Raw genomic sequence first — 19048 nt, 5'->3', positions numbered from 1 at the left:
TCTTGGAGTAGCCAGTTCTGGTTAGAAGTGCACAAAACTCTCTCTCCTTCCCTCCTTCCTCCAGGTGAGCAGTCAGACCTGGGATATAACTCCCTCTCTAAAGAAGAGGTACGTAGAGGAGAGCCCAGCCCGCTGGACAGGGACAGCACCCAGGACAAGGACAACAAGAAGGAGAGTGACTGCAGCTCCTGTGAGTGTTGCTATGGAGTTGTAGATATTCTGTCAGATGTCCCCTGCTGAGAGGATGTTATAGATAGAGCAGGCTGCACTCTGCTGCCCCCTGGTGGAGGTTTATACTGTCTGTCTGTCCCACAGTGCTGTCAACATCATATATTCAGAGTCTCCCTGGAGGTTTAGACTGTCTGTCTGTCTGTCCCACAGTGCTGTCAACATCATATATTCAGAGTCTCCCTGGAGGTTTAGACTGTCTGTCTGTCTGTCCCACAGTGCTGTCAACATCATATATTCAGAGTCTCCCTGGAGGTTTAGACTGTCTGTCTGTCTGTCTGTCTGTCTGTCTGTCTGTCTGTCTGTCTGTCTGTCTGACTGTCTGTCTGTCTGCCTGTCCCACAGTGCTGTATCTGATCTGTTATCTCAACATTAAGGGCTTGATGACTTCATTCATGTACATTCTTTGATGTTATTTTCTCAGTTGTATTTGATGGTGTGGTTGTACTAATTGTGTGTGTGTGTTGTGTGTGTGTGTGTGTGTGTGTGTGTGTGTGTGTGTGTGTGTGTGTGTGTGTGTGTGTGTGTGTGTGTGTGTGTGTGTGTGTGTGTGTGTGTGTCCAGTGTCGGAGACAGAGAGTGCTAAGAGCAGTGGAGACTGTCTCCCTCAACAGGACTTCCCAGAGGTCAACGGTACATTCAAGCGGCATAATTCCGGCATCGTCCGCGGCAACTGTCCCTATGACGATGCAGCCTGTGAGCCCAAGGGGTCAACCAGCACAGGTAAATACCTGGAACTAACTGTCCCTATGACGATGTAGCCTGTGAGCCCAAGGGGTCAACCAGCACAGGTAAATACCTGGAACTAACTGTCCCTATGACGATGTAGCCTGTGAGCCCAAGGGGTCAACCAGCACAGGTAAATTGTACTATTGGTGTAACACTGAGTACAGTTACATGCACACTATAATGTGATTATTATGGATAGTCAGATTCATTTAATCGTTTGATGAAAACATTTACATGCTGTACGATTAATAATAATAACCCTGTTTCCACGGAGACGTCTGAAAAAGGCTCCCTGACGCCTCTCTCTGATAAATGCAGAACATCACCCGTCTAAATTAACATTCTACCACAGCAAACATGTTCTTTTTTTGAGAAGCATATTTGATTCTGAGTTGGGACATTATAAAGTTTGTACGTGAGAACTATTTCTAAAAACCCGTATATTCAGTTGTTCCCGAACTCACTTCACCATAAAGAGGGAGGCTCTCGGCTGGTGTCAGCACAGGTGCAGATCAAACACACCACTGGGGCGCCGGTTTAAGGTGTTTACACGTCCTAATCATTTGAAAGACTGCTCAGAAAACGGCTTACTTTGATTTTGACCTCTTTACCAATTTCAGATGAACAGAGGAAAGTGTTCACATGAATTATAGATTATATAATTATAATTATACATAAACTGCTGACTGCCATGATCCATGTAATACCAAACTATTAGTGTAAACATACTCACTGATTCTCTCTTTCTGCCTCTCTCTCTCTCCCTCTCTCTCTCTGTCTGCCTCCCTCCCTCTCCCTCTCTCTTTCTCTCTCTGTAAACATACTCACTGATTCTCTCTTTCTGCCTCTCTCTCTCTCCCTCCCTCTCTCTGTCTGCCTCTCTCTCCCTCTCCCTCTCTCTGTCTGCCTCCCTCCCTCTCCCTCTCTCTCTCTCTCTCTTCTCTTTCTCTCCCTCTCTCTTTCTCTCCTCTCTCTCTCTCTTTCTCTCTCTCTCTCTCTCCCTCTCTCTTTCTCTCCCTCTCTCTCTCTCCTCTCTCTCCCTCTCTCTTTCTCTCCTCTCCCTCTCCCTCTCCCTCTCTCTCTCTCCCTCTCTCTTTCTCTCCCTCTCTCTCTCTCTCTCTCTCTCTCCCTCTCCCTCTCTCTCTCTCCCTCTCTCTCTCTCCCTCTCTCTCTCTCTTTCTCTCCCTCTCTCTCTCTCTCCTCTCTCTCTCTCTCTCTCTCTCTCTCTCTCTCTCCCTCTCTCTCTCTCTCTCTCCCTCTCTCTCTCTCCCTCTCTCTCTCTCTCTCTCTCTCTCTCTCTCTCTCCTCTCTCTCTCTCTCTCTCCCTCTCTCTCTCTCTCTCTCTCTCTCTCTCTCTCCCTCTCCTCTCTCTCTCTCTCTCTCTCTCTCCTCTCTCTCTCTCCCTCTCTCTCTCTCTCTCTCTCTCTCTCTCCCTCTCTCTTTCTCTCTCCCTCTCTCTCCCTCTCTCTCTCTCCTCTCTCTTTCTCTCCCTCCTCTTTCTCCCTCTCTCTTTCTCCTCCCTCTCCTCTCTCTCTTTCTCTCCCTCTCTCTTTCTCTCTCTCTCTCTCTCTCTCTCTCCTCTCCTCTCTCTCTTCTCTCCCTCTCTCTTTCTCTCCCTCTCTCTCTCTTTCTCTCTCTTTCTCTCCCCCTCTCTTTCTCTCTCCTCCTCCTCCTCCTCTCCCTCTTCTCTCCCTCCCTCTCTCCCTCTCCCCTTCTCTCCCTCTCTCTTTTCTCTCCCTCTCTCTCCTTCCATCCCTCTGTTTGTCTATTCCTCTCCTCCCTCCCTTCCTTCCATCCCTACTTCCCTCTCTCGTAACTCTCCCTCCACCCTTCTTCCCCCTCCCTCTCTCTCTCTACCTCTCCCTGTCTCTTCTCCCTCCCTCACTCCATACCTCCTTCTCCTCTCCTCTCTCTTCTCTCCCCCTACCTCCCCCTCCCCTGTCTTCTCTCCCTGTCTCTTCCCCCCCCCTCTCTCCAGACCATGTAGCAGGTCTCCTGTTGAGCTCCTCTCTGAATGAGGTAGGTGTGGTTGAGACCAACAGTCTGAGGAGGAGACATCTCAGTGCCCTTGAGGAGGGAGGTGGCAGTAGGAGTAGTGGTGGAGGAGGAGGAGGAGGTGAGCCATAACTATAATCCATAACTGATCTATCTATTGTCTGTTTACTGTCTGTCTGTCTTCCATGATGTATTGGATGTCTCTGTAGTGCAGGGCTGGAGGATGTGAGTCAGCTGTATCTATCACCCAGAACTATTTCCTGTCTAGTTCTGTCTGTCTTGACATTCTGTCTTGTTTATTTGGCTCTATATCTGTACTGGATGGTAGGTGATGGCTGTGAGCCTGTTGTAACTATCCATCAGAACTCACCTAGCGATTTAGACTTGTATTGATTGTCTAGTTGTGATGTCTCAATCTGTACTGTATAGTAGATGTGCTTTACTCAGTTTACTGTATGTTGTGTAGAACATGTCATGTTTCAGGAGAATTGTTTCTTTCCTGCTCAAAGGACCATGACAGATAGAGAGATAATAAAGTCTCCTCCTCTCCCCTCCTCCTTCCTCCTCTCTTCTCCTCCCTCCTTTCCTCTCCCCTCCTCTCTCATCCTCTTCTCCTCTCCCCTCCTCTCCTCTTCTATCCTCTCCCCTCTTCACCTCCCCTCCTCTCACCTCCTCTCCCCTCCTTTCCTCTCCCCTCCTCTTCTATCCTCTCCCCTCTTCACCTCCTCTCCCCTCCTCTCCAGGCCATGACTGGCAGGGTGTGCGAGGGTGCAGACTGAGTGGAGACAACAGGGTTGGCAGTGGTAGCAGTGGCACGCCAGTGTTGGGTCTGGGACTGCACCAGGGAGAGACTGACCCAGCCAGGATAGCAGATAACCTGGGGGCAGACACCAAGATCCTCCTGGGGACCAGCTTCAGCCAGACCAACAGGCCACGGTCGTTAGTCCTGGGAGGGTCAGAGGGGGTTGGAGCAGCCGGGGGAAGAACCAGGTGAACATCATTGATGTGGAACGTTACTGACCCGCTGACATCTTGTGAAAGAGATTTGATCTCAGTGAGAGTAACCTGTATTAATAAAGGTAGAGGGAGAGTAACCTGTATTAATAAAGGCAGAGGGAGAGTAACCTGTATTAATAAAGGCATAGAGGGAGAGTAACCTGTATTAATAAAGGGAGAGTAACCTGTATTAATAAAGGCAGAGGGAGAGTAACCTGTATTAATAAAGGGAGAGTAACCTGTATTAATAAAGGCAGAGGGAGAGTAACCTGTATTAATAAAGGGAGAGTAACCTGTATTAATAAAGGGAGAGGGAGAGTAACCTGTATTAATAAAGGCGGAGGGAGAGTAACCTGTATTAATAAAGGGAGAGTAACCTGTATTAATAAAGGCAGAGGGAGAGTAACCTGTATTAATAAAGGCAGAGTAACCTGTATTAATAAAGGGAGAGGGAGAGTAACATGTATTAATAAAGGCAGAGGGAGAGTAACCTGTATTAATAAAGGGAGAGTAACCTGGATTAATAAAGGGAGAGTAACCTGTATTAATAAAGGCAGAGGGAGAGTAACCTGTATTAATAAAGGGAGAGGGAGAGTAACCTGTATTAATAAAGGGAGAGTAACCTGTATTAATAAAGGCAGAGGGAGAGTAACCTGTATTAATAAAGGGAGAGTAACCTGTATTAATAAAGGCAGAGGGAGAGTAACCTGTATTAATAAAGGGAGAGTAACCTGTATTAATAAAGGGAGAGGGAGAGTAACCTGTATTAATAAAGGGAGAGGGAGAGTAACCTGTATTAATAAAGGGAGAGGGAGAGTAACCTGTATAAATAAAGGGAGAGGGAGAGTAACCTGTATTAATAAAGGCAGAGGTAGAGTAACCTGTATTAATAAAGGGAGAGTAACCTGTATTAATAGAGGGAGAGTAACCTGTATTAATAAAGGGAGAGGGAGAGTAACCTGTATTAATAGAGGGAGAGGGAGAGTAACCTGTATTAATAGAGGGAGAGTAACCTGTATTAATAGAGGGAGAATAACCTATATTACTAAAGGTAGAGGGAGAGTAACCTGTATTAATAAAGGTAACCTGTATTAATAGAGGGAGAGGGAGAGTAACCTGTATTAATAAAGGGAGAGGGAGAGTAACCTGTATTAATAAAGGTAACCTGTATTAATAGAGGGAGAGGGAGAGTAACCTGTATTAATAAAGGTAGAGGGAGAGTAACCTGTATTAATAGAGGCAGAGGGAGAGTAACCTGTATTAATAAAGGTAACCTGTATTAATAGAGGGAGAGTAACCTGTATTAATAAAGGTAGAGGGAGAGTAACCTGTATTAATAAAGGGAGAGGGAGAGTAACCTGTATTAATAAAGGTAGAGGGAGAGTAACCTGTATTAATAAAGGGAGAGTAACCTGTATTAATAAAGGGAGAGGGAGAGTAACCTGTATTAATAAAGGGAGAGTGAGAGTAACCTGTATTAATAGAGGGAGAGGGAGAGTAACCTGTATTAATACAGGGAGAGTAACCTGTATTAATAAAGGCAGAGGGAGAGTAACCTGTATTAATAAAGGCAGAGGGAGAGTAACCTGTATTAATAAAGGTAACCTGTATTAATAGAGGGAGAGGGAGAGTAACCTGTATTAATAAAGGTAACCTGTATTAATAGAGGGAGAGTAACCTGTATTAATAGAGGGAGAGGGAGAGTAACCTGTATTAATAAAGGGAGAGTAACCTGTATTAATAAAGGGAGAGGGAGAGTAACCTGTATTAATAAAGGTAGAGGGAGAGTAACCTGTATTAATAAAGGCAGAGGGAGAGTAACCTGTATTAATAAAGGGAGAGTAACCTGTATTAATAAAGGCGGGGGAGAGTAACCTGTATTAATAAAGGGAGAGTAACCTGTATTAATAAAGGCAGAGGGAGAGTAACCTGTATTAATAAAGGCAGAGGGAGAGTAACCTGTATTAATAAAGGCAGAGGGAGAGTAACCTGTATTAATAAAGGGAGAGGGAGAGTAACCTGTATTAATAAAGGGAGAGTAACCTGTATTAATAAAGGGAGAGTAACCTGTATTAATAAAGGCAGAGGGAGAGTAACCTGTATTAATAAAGGGAGAGGGAGAGTAACCTGTATTAATAAAGGTAACCTGTATTAATAAAGGCAGAGGGAGAGTAACCTGTATTAATAAAGGTAACCTGTATTAATAGAGGCAGAGGGAGAGTAACCTGTATTAATAAAGGTAACCTGTATTAATAGAGGCAGAGGGAGAGTAACCTGTATTAAAAAAGGTAACCTGTATTAATAAAGGGAGAGGGAGAGTAACCTGTATTAATAAAGGGAGAGGGAGAGTAACCTGTATTAATAAAGGCAGAGGGAGAGTAACCTGTATTAATAAAGGTAACCTGTATTAATAGAGGAGAGAGTAACCTGTATTAATAGAGGCAGAGGGAGAGTAACCTGTATTAATAAAGGGAGAGGGAGAGTAACCTGTATTAAAAAGGGAGGTAACCTGTATTAATAAAGGGAGAGGGAGAGTAACCTGTATTAATAAAGGGAGAGGGAGAGTAACCTGTATTAATAAAGGGAGAGGGAGAGTAACCTGTATTAATAAAGGGAGAGTAACCTGTATTAATAAAGGCAGAGGGAGAGTAACCTGTATTAATAAAGGGAGAGGGAGAGTAACCTGTATTAATAAAGGGAGAGTAACCTGTATTAATAAAGGCAGAGGGAGAGTAACCTGTATTAATAAAGGCAGAGGGAGAGTAACCTGTATTAATAAAGGTAACCTGTATTAATAGAGGGAGAGGGAGAGTAACCTGTATTAATAAAGGTAACCTGTATTAATAGAGGGAGAGTAACCTGTATTAATAGAGGGAGAGGGAGAGTAACCTGTATTAATAAAGGCAGAGGGAGAGTAACCTGTATTAATAAAGGTAACCTGTATTAATAGAGGGAGAGGGAGAGTAACCTGTATTAATAAAGGGAGAGTAACCTGTATTAATACAGGTAGAGGGAGAGTAACCTGTATTAATAAAGGCAGAGGGAGAGTAACCTGTATTAATAAAGGGAGAGTAACCTGTATTAATAAAGGCGGGGGGAGAGTAACCTGTATTAATAAAGGGAGAGTAACCTGTATTAATAAAGGCAGAGGGAGAGTAACCTGTATTAATAAAGGGAGAGGGAGGGTAACCTGTATTAATAAAGGGAGAGGGAGGGTAACCTGTATTAATAAAGGGAGAGTAACCTGGATTAATAAAGGGAGAGGGAGAGTAACCTGTATTAATAAAGGGAGAGTAACCTGTATTAATAAAGGCAGAGGGAGAGTAACCTGTATTAATAAAGGGAGAGTAACCTGTATTAATAGAGGGAGAATAACCTATATTACTAAAGGTAGAGGGAGAGTACCCTGAATTAATAAAGGCAGAGGGAGAGTAACCTGTATTAATAAAGGTAACCTGTATTAATAGAGGGAGAGGGAGAGTAACCTGTATTAATAAAGGTAACCTGTATTAATACAGGTAGAGGGAGAGTAACCTGTATTAATAAAGGCAGAGGGAGAGTAACCTGTATTAATAAAGGTAACCTGTATTAATAAAGGGAGAGGGAGAGTAACCTGTATTAATAAAGGGAGAGGGAGAGTAACCTGTATTAATAAAGGGAGAGGAAGGTCATAGATCTGATGTTCTCCTCTCTGTTGTTTATGTTTCTGCTTCTGAAAGTAAATATCCCCTTTTGGATCAGTAAATTATGAAAAATGTATTTTTATCTATTTTTTAAAAATCTGATCTATTCATTTCTCCATCAGGCGCTGCAGACGTAGAGACAGCCCTGAAGACGGAGAGGAGAGGGACTGGAGTGACGAGGACAAGAATAATACAGACGCCATCTTTGATCTGGAGGACCTAGATCTTGACGGACCAACCACAGAGAGCGTTGCTAAAACCAGCCAATCACGGAAGAGGACGGTGGAACGCAGCGCCAGCTATGGCGGTGTGGGTGTGGCCTCAGCCTCGCGGGGCACCGTTAAACGAACGGGGATCGAGACAGGCTTCGACCCGCTGTCCCTCCTGGCGGCCGAGTCCAAGTCCCAGGGAGACAGAGAGGACGACCTGGAAGTGGAGATGGATGGGGTCGCGACCCCTACGGGCCGGCGCCAGGACCACCTGGCTAGGGAGATAGAGATGTACATGAACCATATGGGTTCTCCGCTGAACAGCCGGACACCCAGTTTGGACCTCCAGGACCCCTCCAGCCCCCTGTTCCTCCACCCTCCTCCCCCACTTATCACCACCCCTCGACGGGCCAGTCTCCCCCATACCTCCCCTCTCAGGACAGGAGGATTACCTCGCTCCAGGACCCACAACTCCCCCTCGCCCTCCCAGCCTGCCAGACAGAGGCTCTGGTCCTCACCCCCCTGTCCCCGCTCCACCCCCAGCCCACAGCCCAGCCCCTACCGGGAGAGGGAGAGAGACCGGGACCTGGGTTTGCTGTCCCCGTCTCTGTCCTCCTCCTCCTTCGCCCTGGACCAGCTCCTCACCCCCACCCTGGATGTGTTGAAGAGCAGCATGTTCTCAGCAGGGAAAGGTGTGGCAGAGAAGGCTAGCCGATGGTACTCTCGCCTGGCCACCTCCTACACCGTGCCCACCAAGGTACGCTCAGCGGTTTGTCAATGGAGGGTGTTCTACTGGTGCGTCAGTCAAAATAACACATTTCTGAATGGCGTAAGATATTTTGTAATACTGTGTGACACGAATCAAAGTGTCTTGTCCACATCCCACTACCTAATGCAGCTAGGTGCCTCTCAGATTCTCAAATACATTACAGCAACATTTATTTTGTTCCTGAACCTCCATTGTCCACCCCCTCCAGGATGGTAACTGTGACCGTCTGAGTGTGTCCTCTCTGGGCATGGACCCTGACTGCTCCTCCCTGTTGGATGTGGATGAGGAGGGCCTGGGGGACCCAGACGGCTCTATCACCTCCCCTCAGAGAAATGGCCCCGGGCCCCGTAGGAGCCCAAGGAGAAGCCCATCCAGACGCAGTCCCCCGAGGAGCAGACTGGACAGTTCCACACACAGACAGACAGGTAACATATTTCTGCCCTGTCACTGAGGAGGAGAGGGAGGGGGAGGAGCTAGGATCAGACAACCAAGTACTGTTCTGTCACTGAGGAGGAGAGAGAGAGGGGGAGGAGCTAGGATCAGACAACCAGGTACTGTCCTGTCACTGAGGAGGAGAGAGAGGGAGGAGCTAGGATCAGACAACCAGGTACTGCCCTGTCACTGAAGAGGAGAGAGAGGGGGAGGAGCTAGGATCAGACAACCAGGTACTGTCCTGTCACTGAGGAGGAGAGAGAGGGAGGAGCTAGGATCAGACAACCAGGTACTGTCCTGTCACTGAGGAGGAGAGAGAGGGAGGAGCTAGGATCAGACAACCAGGTACTGTCCTGTCACTGAGGAGGAGAGAGAGGGAGGAGCTAGGATCAGACAACCAGGTACTGCCCTGTCACTGAAGAGGAGAGAGAAAGGGAGGAGCTAGGATCAGACAACCAGGTACTGTCCTGTTACTGAGGAGGAGAGAGGGAGGAGCTAGGATCAGACAACCAGGTACTGCCCTGTCACTGAGGAGAGAGAGAGAGAGAGGGGGAGGAGCTAGGATCAGACAACCAGGTACTGCCCTGTCACTGAGGAGAGAGAGAGAGGGAGGAGCTAGGATCAGACAACCAGGTACTGTCCTGTCACTGAGGAGGAGAGAGAGGGAGGAGCTAGGATCAGACAACCAGGTACTGTCCTGTCACTCAGGAGGAGAGAGAAAGGGAGGAGCTAGGATCAGACAACCAGGTACTGTCCTTTCACTGAAGAGGAGAGAGAAAGGGAGGAGCTCAGACAACCAGGTACTGTCCTGTCACTGAAGAGGAGAGAGAGGGAGGAGCTAGGATCAGACAACCAGGTACTGTCCTGTCACTGAAGAGGAGGGAGAAAGGGAGGAGCTAGGATCAGACAACCAGGTACTGTCCTGTCACTGAGGAGGAGAGAGAGAGGGAGGAGCTAGGATCAGACAACCAGGTACTGCCCTGTCACTGAGGAGGGAGAGAGTGAGGAGCTAGGATCAGACAACCAGGTACTGTCCTGTCACTGAGGAGGAGAGAGAGGGTGGAGCTAGGATCAGACAACCAGGTACTGTCCTGTCACTGAGGAGGAGAGAGAGAGGGGGAGGAGCTAGGATCAGACAACCAGGTACTGTCCTGTCACTGAGGAGGAGAGAGAGGGAGGAGCTAGGATCAGACAACCAGGTACCGCCCTGTCACTGAAGAGGAGAGAGAAAGGGAGGAGCTAGGATCAGACAACCAGGTACTGTCCTGTCACTGAGGAGGAGAGATAGGGTGGAGCTAGGATCAGACAACCAGGTACTGTCCTGTCACTGAGGAGGAGAGAGAGGGAGGAGCTAGGATCAGACAACCAGGTACCGCCCTGTCACTGAAGAGGAGAGAGAAAGGGAGGAGCTAGGATCAGACAACCAGGTACTGTCCTGTCACTGAGGAGGAGAGAGGGAGGAGCTAGGATCAGACAACCAGGTACTGTCCTGTCACTGAGGAGGAGAGAGAGGGTGTAGCTAGGATCAGACAGGATGTAGGGGAGGGAGAAAGGACTCTTACCAAACTCTGCCAGCAGACGATGCCTTGTGCAGTTGAGTGGATTGAGGTGAAGTCTGATTGGAGCTCTTCAATCATGCTACTCAGACCCTCTGCCCTTCTCCTGTCTCATCAGCATCCAGTGTGCAAGTAGTGCACTGGCACTCCTGACATGGAAAAGTCCTGCCCTGAGTTAGCGCTTCGCTAACGGCTAGCCATCAGAGACTTGTTTACTGCTGACACCAATGATAGCAGATGTTCATGGATGATGGTGTGCTCCTTCTCCCGGTTGTGTCCTGTCTCTCCTCCAGGCTTTCCTCCCCCAGACTGCTCTGATCTGGGCTCGTCTCGCTACACCAGCAGTACCAGTGTCTTCCAGAACCACGCCATGGAGGTGAGGACACCACACTTACAGACCTCTCAAACTCAAACCGGAAAACCTCACAGGAACATTGAAACGAAGCCAACACTACAGATAGCTTTGATTTTCAGATAGGACGATCAATCAAGTACCAATGACATGCGAGACAAAGGGACCAAGGATACTTCTCATTCATACAACCAGGCCAAGGGGTGGTCTCTGCCATTTTGTGCCGACCCCTGATTGACCTAACGTCCATCTTGGCTCTGCTGTGTGTGTTTCCAGCTGTTGATCTCCAGCTGTTCTCGCTGTAAGACGTGTGACGGTCTGGTGTACGACGAGGAGATCATGGCAGGATGGACGGCTGACGACTCCAACCTCAACACCACCTGTCCCTTCTGTGGGAACCCCTTCCTCCCCTTCCTTAATGTAGAGATCAGAGACCTGAGAGGACCTGGGAGGTACACTAGATATACACACAGACATTTAACACCTCCCCTGTTCCCCTGATATCACACCTCCTCTCCTCCTCTCATCCTCTCACCTTCAGGTTCTACCTGGGAGGTACACTAGATATACACACAGACATTTAACACCTCCCCTGTTCCCCTGATATCACACCTCCACTCCTCCTCTCATCCTCTCACCTTCAGGTTCTACCTGAAGAGCAGTCCGTCAGCGGAGGAGGCTGTGTCATCGTCCTACTCTGTGTCCACCGGTCTGGACACCGGGACGTCCACTCTGTCCACTCCCTGTCCCACTACTGTCCTGTCTCCTCTCTCACCCAGGATCACTGTAGAGGGCTGCTCTGGTAACAACAGGTACACTGCACTATACACTACGCACTAAACACTACACACTAAAACACTACACACTATACACTACACACTAAACACTACGCACCAACCCCTGTCCCACCACCATCCTCTCAGATAAACCCTATCCTACCACCCCTATGCTACCACCCCTATCCTACCACCCCTAGTCTACCACCCCTAGCCTACCACCCCTAGTCTACCACCCCTAGCCATTTAGTTTCCTGAGATTATTAGTCAGTATTAGTATAGTGGTAGTGTCCTCTTCCTTAGTTTCCTGAGATTATTAGTCAGTATTAGTATAGTGGTAGTGTCCTCTCTCTGTTATTTTCCTGAGATTATTAGTCAGTATTAGTATAGTGGTAGTGTCCTCTCTCTGTTAGTTTCCTGAGATTATTAGTCAGTATTAGTATAGTGGTAGTGTCCTCTCTCTGTTAGTTTCCTGAGACTATTAGTCAGTATTAGTATAGTGGTAGTGTCCTCTCTCTGTTAGTGACCTGAGATTATTAGTCAGTATTAGTATAGTGGTAGTGTCCTCTCTCTGTTAGTTTCCTGAGATTATTAGTCAGTATTAGTATAGTGGTAGTGTCCTCTCTCTGTTATTTTCCTGAGATTATTAGTCAGTATTAGTATAGTGGTAGTGTCCTCTCTCTGTTATTTTCCTGAGATTATTAGTCAGTATTAGTATAGTGGTAGTGTCCTCTCTCTGTTAGTTTCCTGAGATTATTAGTCAGTATTAGTATAGTGGTAGTGTCCTCTCTCTGTTAGTGACCTGAGATTATTAGTCAGTATTAGTATAGTGGTAGTGTCCTCTCTCTCTGTTATTTTCCTGAGATTATTAGTCAGTGTTAGTATAGTGGTAGTGTCCTCTCTCTCTGTTAGTGACCTGAGATTATTAGTCAGTATTAGTATAGTGGTAGTGTCCTCTCTCTCTGTTAGTTTCCTGAGATTATTAGTCAGTATTAGTATAGTGGTAGTGTCCTCTCTATCTCTGTTAGTTTCCTGAGATTATTAGTCAGTGTTAGTATAGTGGTAGTGTCCTCTCTCTGTTAGTGACCTGAGATTATTAGTCAGTGTTAGTATAGTGGTAGTGTCCTCTCTCTGTTAGTGACCTGAGATTATTAGTCAGTATTAGTATAGTGGTAGTGTCCTCTCTCTGTTAGTGACCTGAGATTATTAGTCAGTATTAGTATAGTGGTAGTGTCCTCTCTCTGTTAGTTTCCTGAGATTATTAGTCAGTGTTAGTATAGTGGTAGTGTCCTCTCTCTCTGCTAGTGACCTGAGATTATTATTCAGTATTAGTATAGTGGTACTGTCCTCTCCCTGTTAGTGACCTGAGATTATTAGTCAGTATTAGTATAGTGGTAGTGTCCTCTCTCTGTTAGTTTCCTGAGATTATTAGTCAGTATTAGTATAGTGGTAGTGTCCTCTCTCTGTTAGTGACCTGAGATTATTAGTCAGTATTAGTATAGTGGTAGTGTCCTCTTCCTTAGTTTCCTGAGATTATTAGTCAGTGTTAGTATAGTGGTAGTGTCCTCTCCCTGTTAGTGACCTGAGATTATTAGTCAGTATTAGTATAGTGGTAGTGTCCTCTCCCTGTTAGTTTCCTGAGATTATTAGTCAGTGTTAGTATAGTGGTAGTGTCCTCTCTCTCTCTAACAGGAGCTCCTCCTGGTCCTAACACTGATCTGTGTGTGTGTGTGTGTGTGTGTGTGTGTGTGTGTGTGTGTGTGTGTGTGTGTGTGTGTGTCCGTCCGTCCCCAGGCTGTCGTCGTCCAGGGCCCAGTGTATAGAGATCCCTACAGAGCGGCGTCAGGGGGCCCTGTCCCCGGGGTCAGCTATGGTGCGGAGTGTCAGTGCCTTTGACCCCATGGAGGAACCAACTCGACTCAACCACAATGTACCCACTTCAGGCAGCCTGCCCAGCCGACTCAACGAAGCCAGCGTGAGACAGACCCCCAAAACACACATAATACTGTGTTCTTACACACACACACACACACACATTCACACACACACACACATTCACACACATACCCACATTCACACACACACACACACACACACACACACACATACAATGTACCCACTTCAGGCAGCCTGCCCAGCCGACTCAACAAAGCCAGCGTGAGACAGACCCCAAAACACACATAATACTGTGTTCTTACACACACACACACACAAACACACACACACACACACACGCACACACACACACATTCACACACACACACACACACATTCACACACACACACACATTCACACACATACACATTCACACACACACACACATTCACACACACACACACACACATTCACACACACACACACACACAAACACATACACATGAACACACACACACATTCACACACACACACACACACATTCACACACACACACACACACATTCACACCACACACACACACACACACATTCACACACACACACATACACACACATAAACACATACACATGAACACACACACACACACATTCACATTCACACACACACACACATACACACACACAAACACACACACAAACACATACACATGAACACACACACACACACATACACACACATAAACACATACACATGAACACACACACACACACATTCACATTCACACACACATTCACACACACACATTCACACACACACACATACACACACACAAACACATACACATAAACACACACACACACACATTCACATTCACACACACATTCACACACACACATTCACACACACACACACACACACACACACACACATTCACATTCACACACACATTCACACACACACATTCACACACACACACATACACACACACAAACACATACACATAAACACACACACACACACATTCACATTCACACACACATTCACACACACACATTCACACACACACACACACACACACACACACACACACATTCACATTCACACACACATTCACACACACACATTCACACACACATACACACACACAAACACATACACATGAACACACACACACATTCACACATACACACACACACACACATTCTTACTTGATTAACATTATGCATCTGTAGTGGTCGAGGACCACCCACAGCCTACCTTCTCAACTTTAACCCCTGACCCCTAACTTCTCAACTTTAACCCCTGACCCTTAACCCCCCCAGGACCCCCTGAGTGTTGATATGGAGTGGCGTCTCCACCACCCAGAACCAGTCACAGTACCCTACCTGAGTCCCCTGGTGCTGTGGAAGGAGCTGGAGTCCCTGCTGGAGAACGAGGGAGACCCTGTTATCACAGTGTCAGCCGTGGTGGACCACCATCCTATCATCTACTGGAACCTGGTTTGGTCCTTCAGACGTCTGGACCTGCCCAGCAACCTGCCTGGACTCATACTGACCTCAGAGCACTGTAACAGGGGATCTACGGTAGGGAACACTGTCTAAACATTCCCTGTCTATACAGCTCTTTCTTATTCCCTGTCTATATACCTCACCCCTTATTCCCTGTCTATACACCTCACCCCTTATTCCCTGTCTATACATCTCACCCCTTATTCCCTGTCTATACACCTCACCCCTTATTCCCTGTCTATACACCTCACCCCTTATTCCCTGTCTATACACCTCACCCCTTATTCCCTGTCTATACACCTCACCCCTTATTCCCTGTCTATACATCTCACCCCTTCTTATTCCCTGTCTATACACCTCACCCCTTATTCCCTGTCTATACATCTCACCCCTTATTCCCTGTCTATACACCTCACCCCTTATTCCCTGTCTATACATCCCACCCCTTATTCCCTGTCTATACACCTCACCCCTTATCCCTGTCTATACATCTCACCCCTTATTCCCTGTCTATACACCTCACCCCTTATTCCCTGTCTATACATCTCACCCCTTATTCCCTGTCTATACACCTCACCCCTTATTCCCTGTCTATACATCCCACCCCTTATTCCCTGTCTATACATCTCTTCCTTATTCCCTGTCTATACATCTCACCCCTTATTCCCTGTCTATATACCTCACCCCTTATTCCCTGTCTATACATCTCACCCCTTATTCCCTGTCTATACATCTCTCCCCTTATTCCCTGTCTATACACCTCACCCCTTATTCCCTGTCTATACATCTCACCCCTTATTCCCTGTCTATACATCTCACCCCTTATTCCCTGTCTATACATCTCACCCCTTATTCCCTGTCTATACACCTCACCCCTTATTCCCTGTCTATACATCTCACCCCTTATTCCCTGTCTATACATCTCACCCCTTATTCCCTGTCTATACATCTCACCCCTTATTCCCTGTCTATACACCTCACCCCTTATTCCCTGTCTATACACCTCGCCCCTTATTCCCTGTCTATACACCTCTCCCTTATTCCCTGTCTATACATCTCACCCCTTATTCCCTGTCTATACACCTCGCCCCTTATTCCCTGTCTATACATCTCACCCCTTATTCCCTGTCTATACAGCTCACCCCTTATTCCCTGTCTATACATCTCTTCCTTATTCCCTGTCTATTGAGCTGGTGTGTGTGTGTCTCATATATATTGTCATTGAGCTGGTGTGTGTGTGTGTCTCATATCTGTCCCTACGTCTCCCTCCAGATATATTGTCATTGAGCTGGTGTGTGTGTGTCTCATATATATTGTCATTGAGCTGGTGTGTGTGTGTGTCTCATATATATTGTCATTGAGCTGGTGTGTGTGTGTGTCTCATATCTATCCCTACGTCTCCCTCCAGATATATTGTCATTGAGCTGGTGTGTGTGTGTCTCATATATATTGTCATTGAGCTGGTGTGTGTGTGTGTGTCATATATATTGTCATTGAGCTGGTGTGTGTGTGTCTCATATATATTCTCATTGAGCTGGTGTGTGTGTGTGTCATATATATTGTCATTGAGCTGGTGTGTGTGTGTCTCATATATATTGTCATTGAGCTGGTGTGTGTGTGTGTCTCATATCTGTCCCTACGTCTCCCTCCAGATATATTGTCATTGAGCTGGTGTGTGTGTGTCTCATATATATTGTCATTGAGCTGGTGTGTGTGTGTGTCTCATATCTGTCCCTGTCCGTCCCCAGGTCCCTCGCCACTGGATGTCAGAGGACAGTAAACACGTGTTGATCCAGATCTTATGGGACAACCTCAAGCTGCACCGGGATCTCATCCAGCCGTTCTACATCCTGTGGAACACGCAGAGTAGGTCACAGTCTACAGCGGGTCCTGAAGCCGTCTCAGTGAAATGCATTAAGTCAGTCTACAGCGGGTCCTGAAACCGTCTCAGTGAAATGCATTAAGTCACAGTCTACAGCGGGTCCTGAAACCGTCTCAGTGAAATGCATTAAGTCACAGTCTACAGCGGGTCCTGAAACCGTCTCAGTGAAATGCATTAAGTCAGTCTACAGCGGGTCCTGAAACCGTCTCAGTGAAATGCATTAAGTCACAGTCTACAGCTGGTCCTGAAGCCGTCTCAGTGAAATGTATTAAGTCACAGTCTACAGCGGGTCCTGAAACCGTCTCAGTGAAATGCATTAAGTCAGTCTACAGCGGGTCCTGAAACCGTCTCAGTGAAATGCATTAAGTCAGTCTACAGCGGGTCCTGAAACCGTCTCAGTGAAATGCATTAAGTCACAGTCTACAGCGGGTCCTGAAACCGTCTCAGTGAAATGCATTAAATCAGTCTACAGCGGGTCCTGAAACCGTCTCAGTGAAATGCATTAAGTCACAGTCTACAGCGGGTCCTGAAACCGTCTCAGTGAAATGCATTAAGTCACAGTCTACAGCGGGTCCTGAAACCGTCTCAGTGAAATGCATTAAGTCACAGTCTACAGCGGGTCCTGAAACCGTCTCAGTGAAATGCATTAAGTCACAGTCTACAGCAGGTCCTGAAACCGTCTCAGTGAAATGCATTAAGTCACAGTCTACAGCGGGTCCTGAAACCGTCTCAGTGAAATGCATTAAGTCAGTCTACAGCGGGTCCTGAAACCGCCTCAGTGAAATGCATTAAGTCAGTCTACAGCGGGTCCTGAAACCGTCTCAGTGAAATGCATTAAGTCACAGTCTACAGCGGGTCCTGAAACCGTCTCAGTGAAATGCATTAAATCAGTCTACAGCGGGTCCTGAAACCGTCTCAGTGAAATGCATTAAGTCACAGTCTACAGCGGGTCCTGAAGCCGTCTCAGTGAAATGCATTAAGTCACAGTCTACAGCGGGTCCTGAAACCGTCTCAGTGAAATGCATTAAGTCACAGTCTACAGCGGGTCCTGAAACCGTCTCAGTGAAATGCATTAAGTCACAGTCTACAGCGGGTCCTGAAACCGTCTCAGTGAAATGCATTAAGTCACAGTCTACAGCGGGTCCTGAAACCGTCTCAGTGAAATGCATTAAGTCAGTCTACAGCAGGTCCTGAAACCGTCTCAGTGAAATGCATTAAGTCAGTCTACAGCGGGTCCTGAAACCGTCTCAGTGAAATGCATTAAATCAGTCTACAGCGGGTCCTGAAACCGTCTCAGTGAAATGCATTAAATCAGTCTACAGCAGGTCCTGAAGCCGTCTCAGTGAAATGCATTAAGTCAGTCTACAGCGGGTCCTGAAACCGTCTCAGTGAAATGCATTAAGTCACAGTCTACAGCGGGTCCTGAAACCGTCTCAGTGAAATGCATTAAGTCACAGTCTACAGCGGGTCCTGAAACCGTCTCAGTGAAATGCATTAAATCAGTCTACAGCGGGTCCTGAAACCGTCTCAGTGAAATGCATTAAGTTACAGTCTACAGCGGGTCCTGAAACCGTCTCAGTGAAATGCATTAAATCAGTCTACAGCGGGTCCTGAAACCGTCTCAGTGAAATGCATTAAGTCACAGTCTACAGCAGGTCCTGAGACCGTCTCAGTGAAATGCATTAAGTCATATTCTACAGCAGGTCCTGAAACCGTCTCAGTGAAATGCATTAAGTCACAGTCTACAGCAGGTCCTGAAACCGTCTCAGTGAAATGCATTAAGTCACAGTCTACAGCAGGTCCTGAAACCGTCTCAGTGAAATGCATTAAGTCACAGTCTACAGCAGGTCCTGAAACCGTCTCAGTGAAATGCATTAAGTCATATTCTACAGCAGGTCCTGAAACCGTCTCAGTGAAATGCATTAAGTCACAGTCTACAGCAGGTCCTGAAACCGTCTCAGTGAAATGCATTAAGTCACAGTCTACAGCAGGTCCTGAAACCGTCTCAGTGAAATGCATTAAGTCACAGTCTACAGCAGGTCCTGAAACCCGTC

At 46.8% G+C, this 19048-nt stretch overlaps 1 protein-coding gene across 1 annotated transcript in view; it reads left to right on the top strand.

Moving 5' to 3' along the window:
- LOC112237185 (C-myc promoter-binding protein) overlaps positions 1-19048 on the top strand; it is a 133216-nt gene that overhangs the window by 106009 nt on the left and 8159 nt on the right. Inside the window, 12 exon segments of the mRNA XM_042318030.1 lie at positions 65-190; positions 793-951; positions 2936-3073; positions 3696-3942; positions 7754-8597; positions 8818-9034; positions 10891-10973; positions 11226-11401; positions 11594-11761; positions 13520-13700; positions 14927-15187; positions 16861-16978. Of these exon segments, the coding sequence (XP_042173964.1) occupies positions 65-190; positions 793-951; positions 2936-3073; positions 3696-3942; positions 7754-8597; positions 8818-9034; positions 10891-10973; positions 11226-11401; positions 11594-11761; positions 13520-13700; positions 14927-15187; positions 16861-16978 (2718 nt within the window).

This window comes from Oncorhynchus tshawytscha, unplaced genomic scaffold (genome assembly GCF_018296145.1).
Source record: "Oncorhynchus tshawytscha isolate Ot180627B unplaced genomic scaffold, Otsh_v2.0 Un_contig_4866_pilon_pilon, whole genome shotgun sequence".
Lineage (NCBI taxonomy): Eukaryota > Metazoa > Chordata > Actinopteri > Salmoniformes > Salmonidae > Oncorhynchus > Oncorhynchus tshawytscha.
This window is presented reverse-complemented; position numbering and strand designations above follow the sequence as displayed.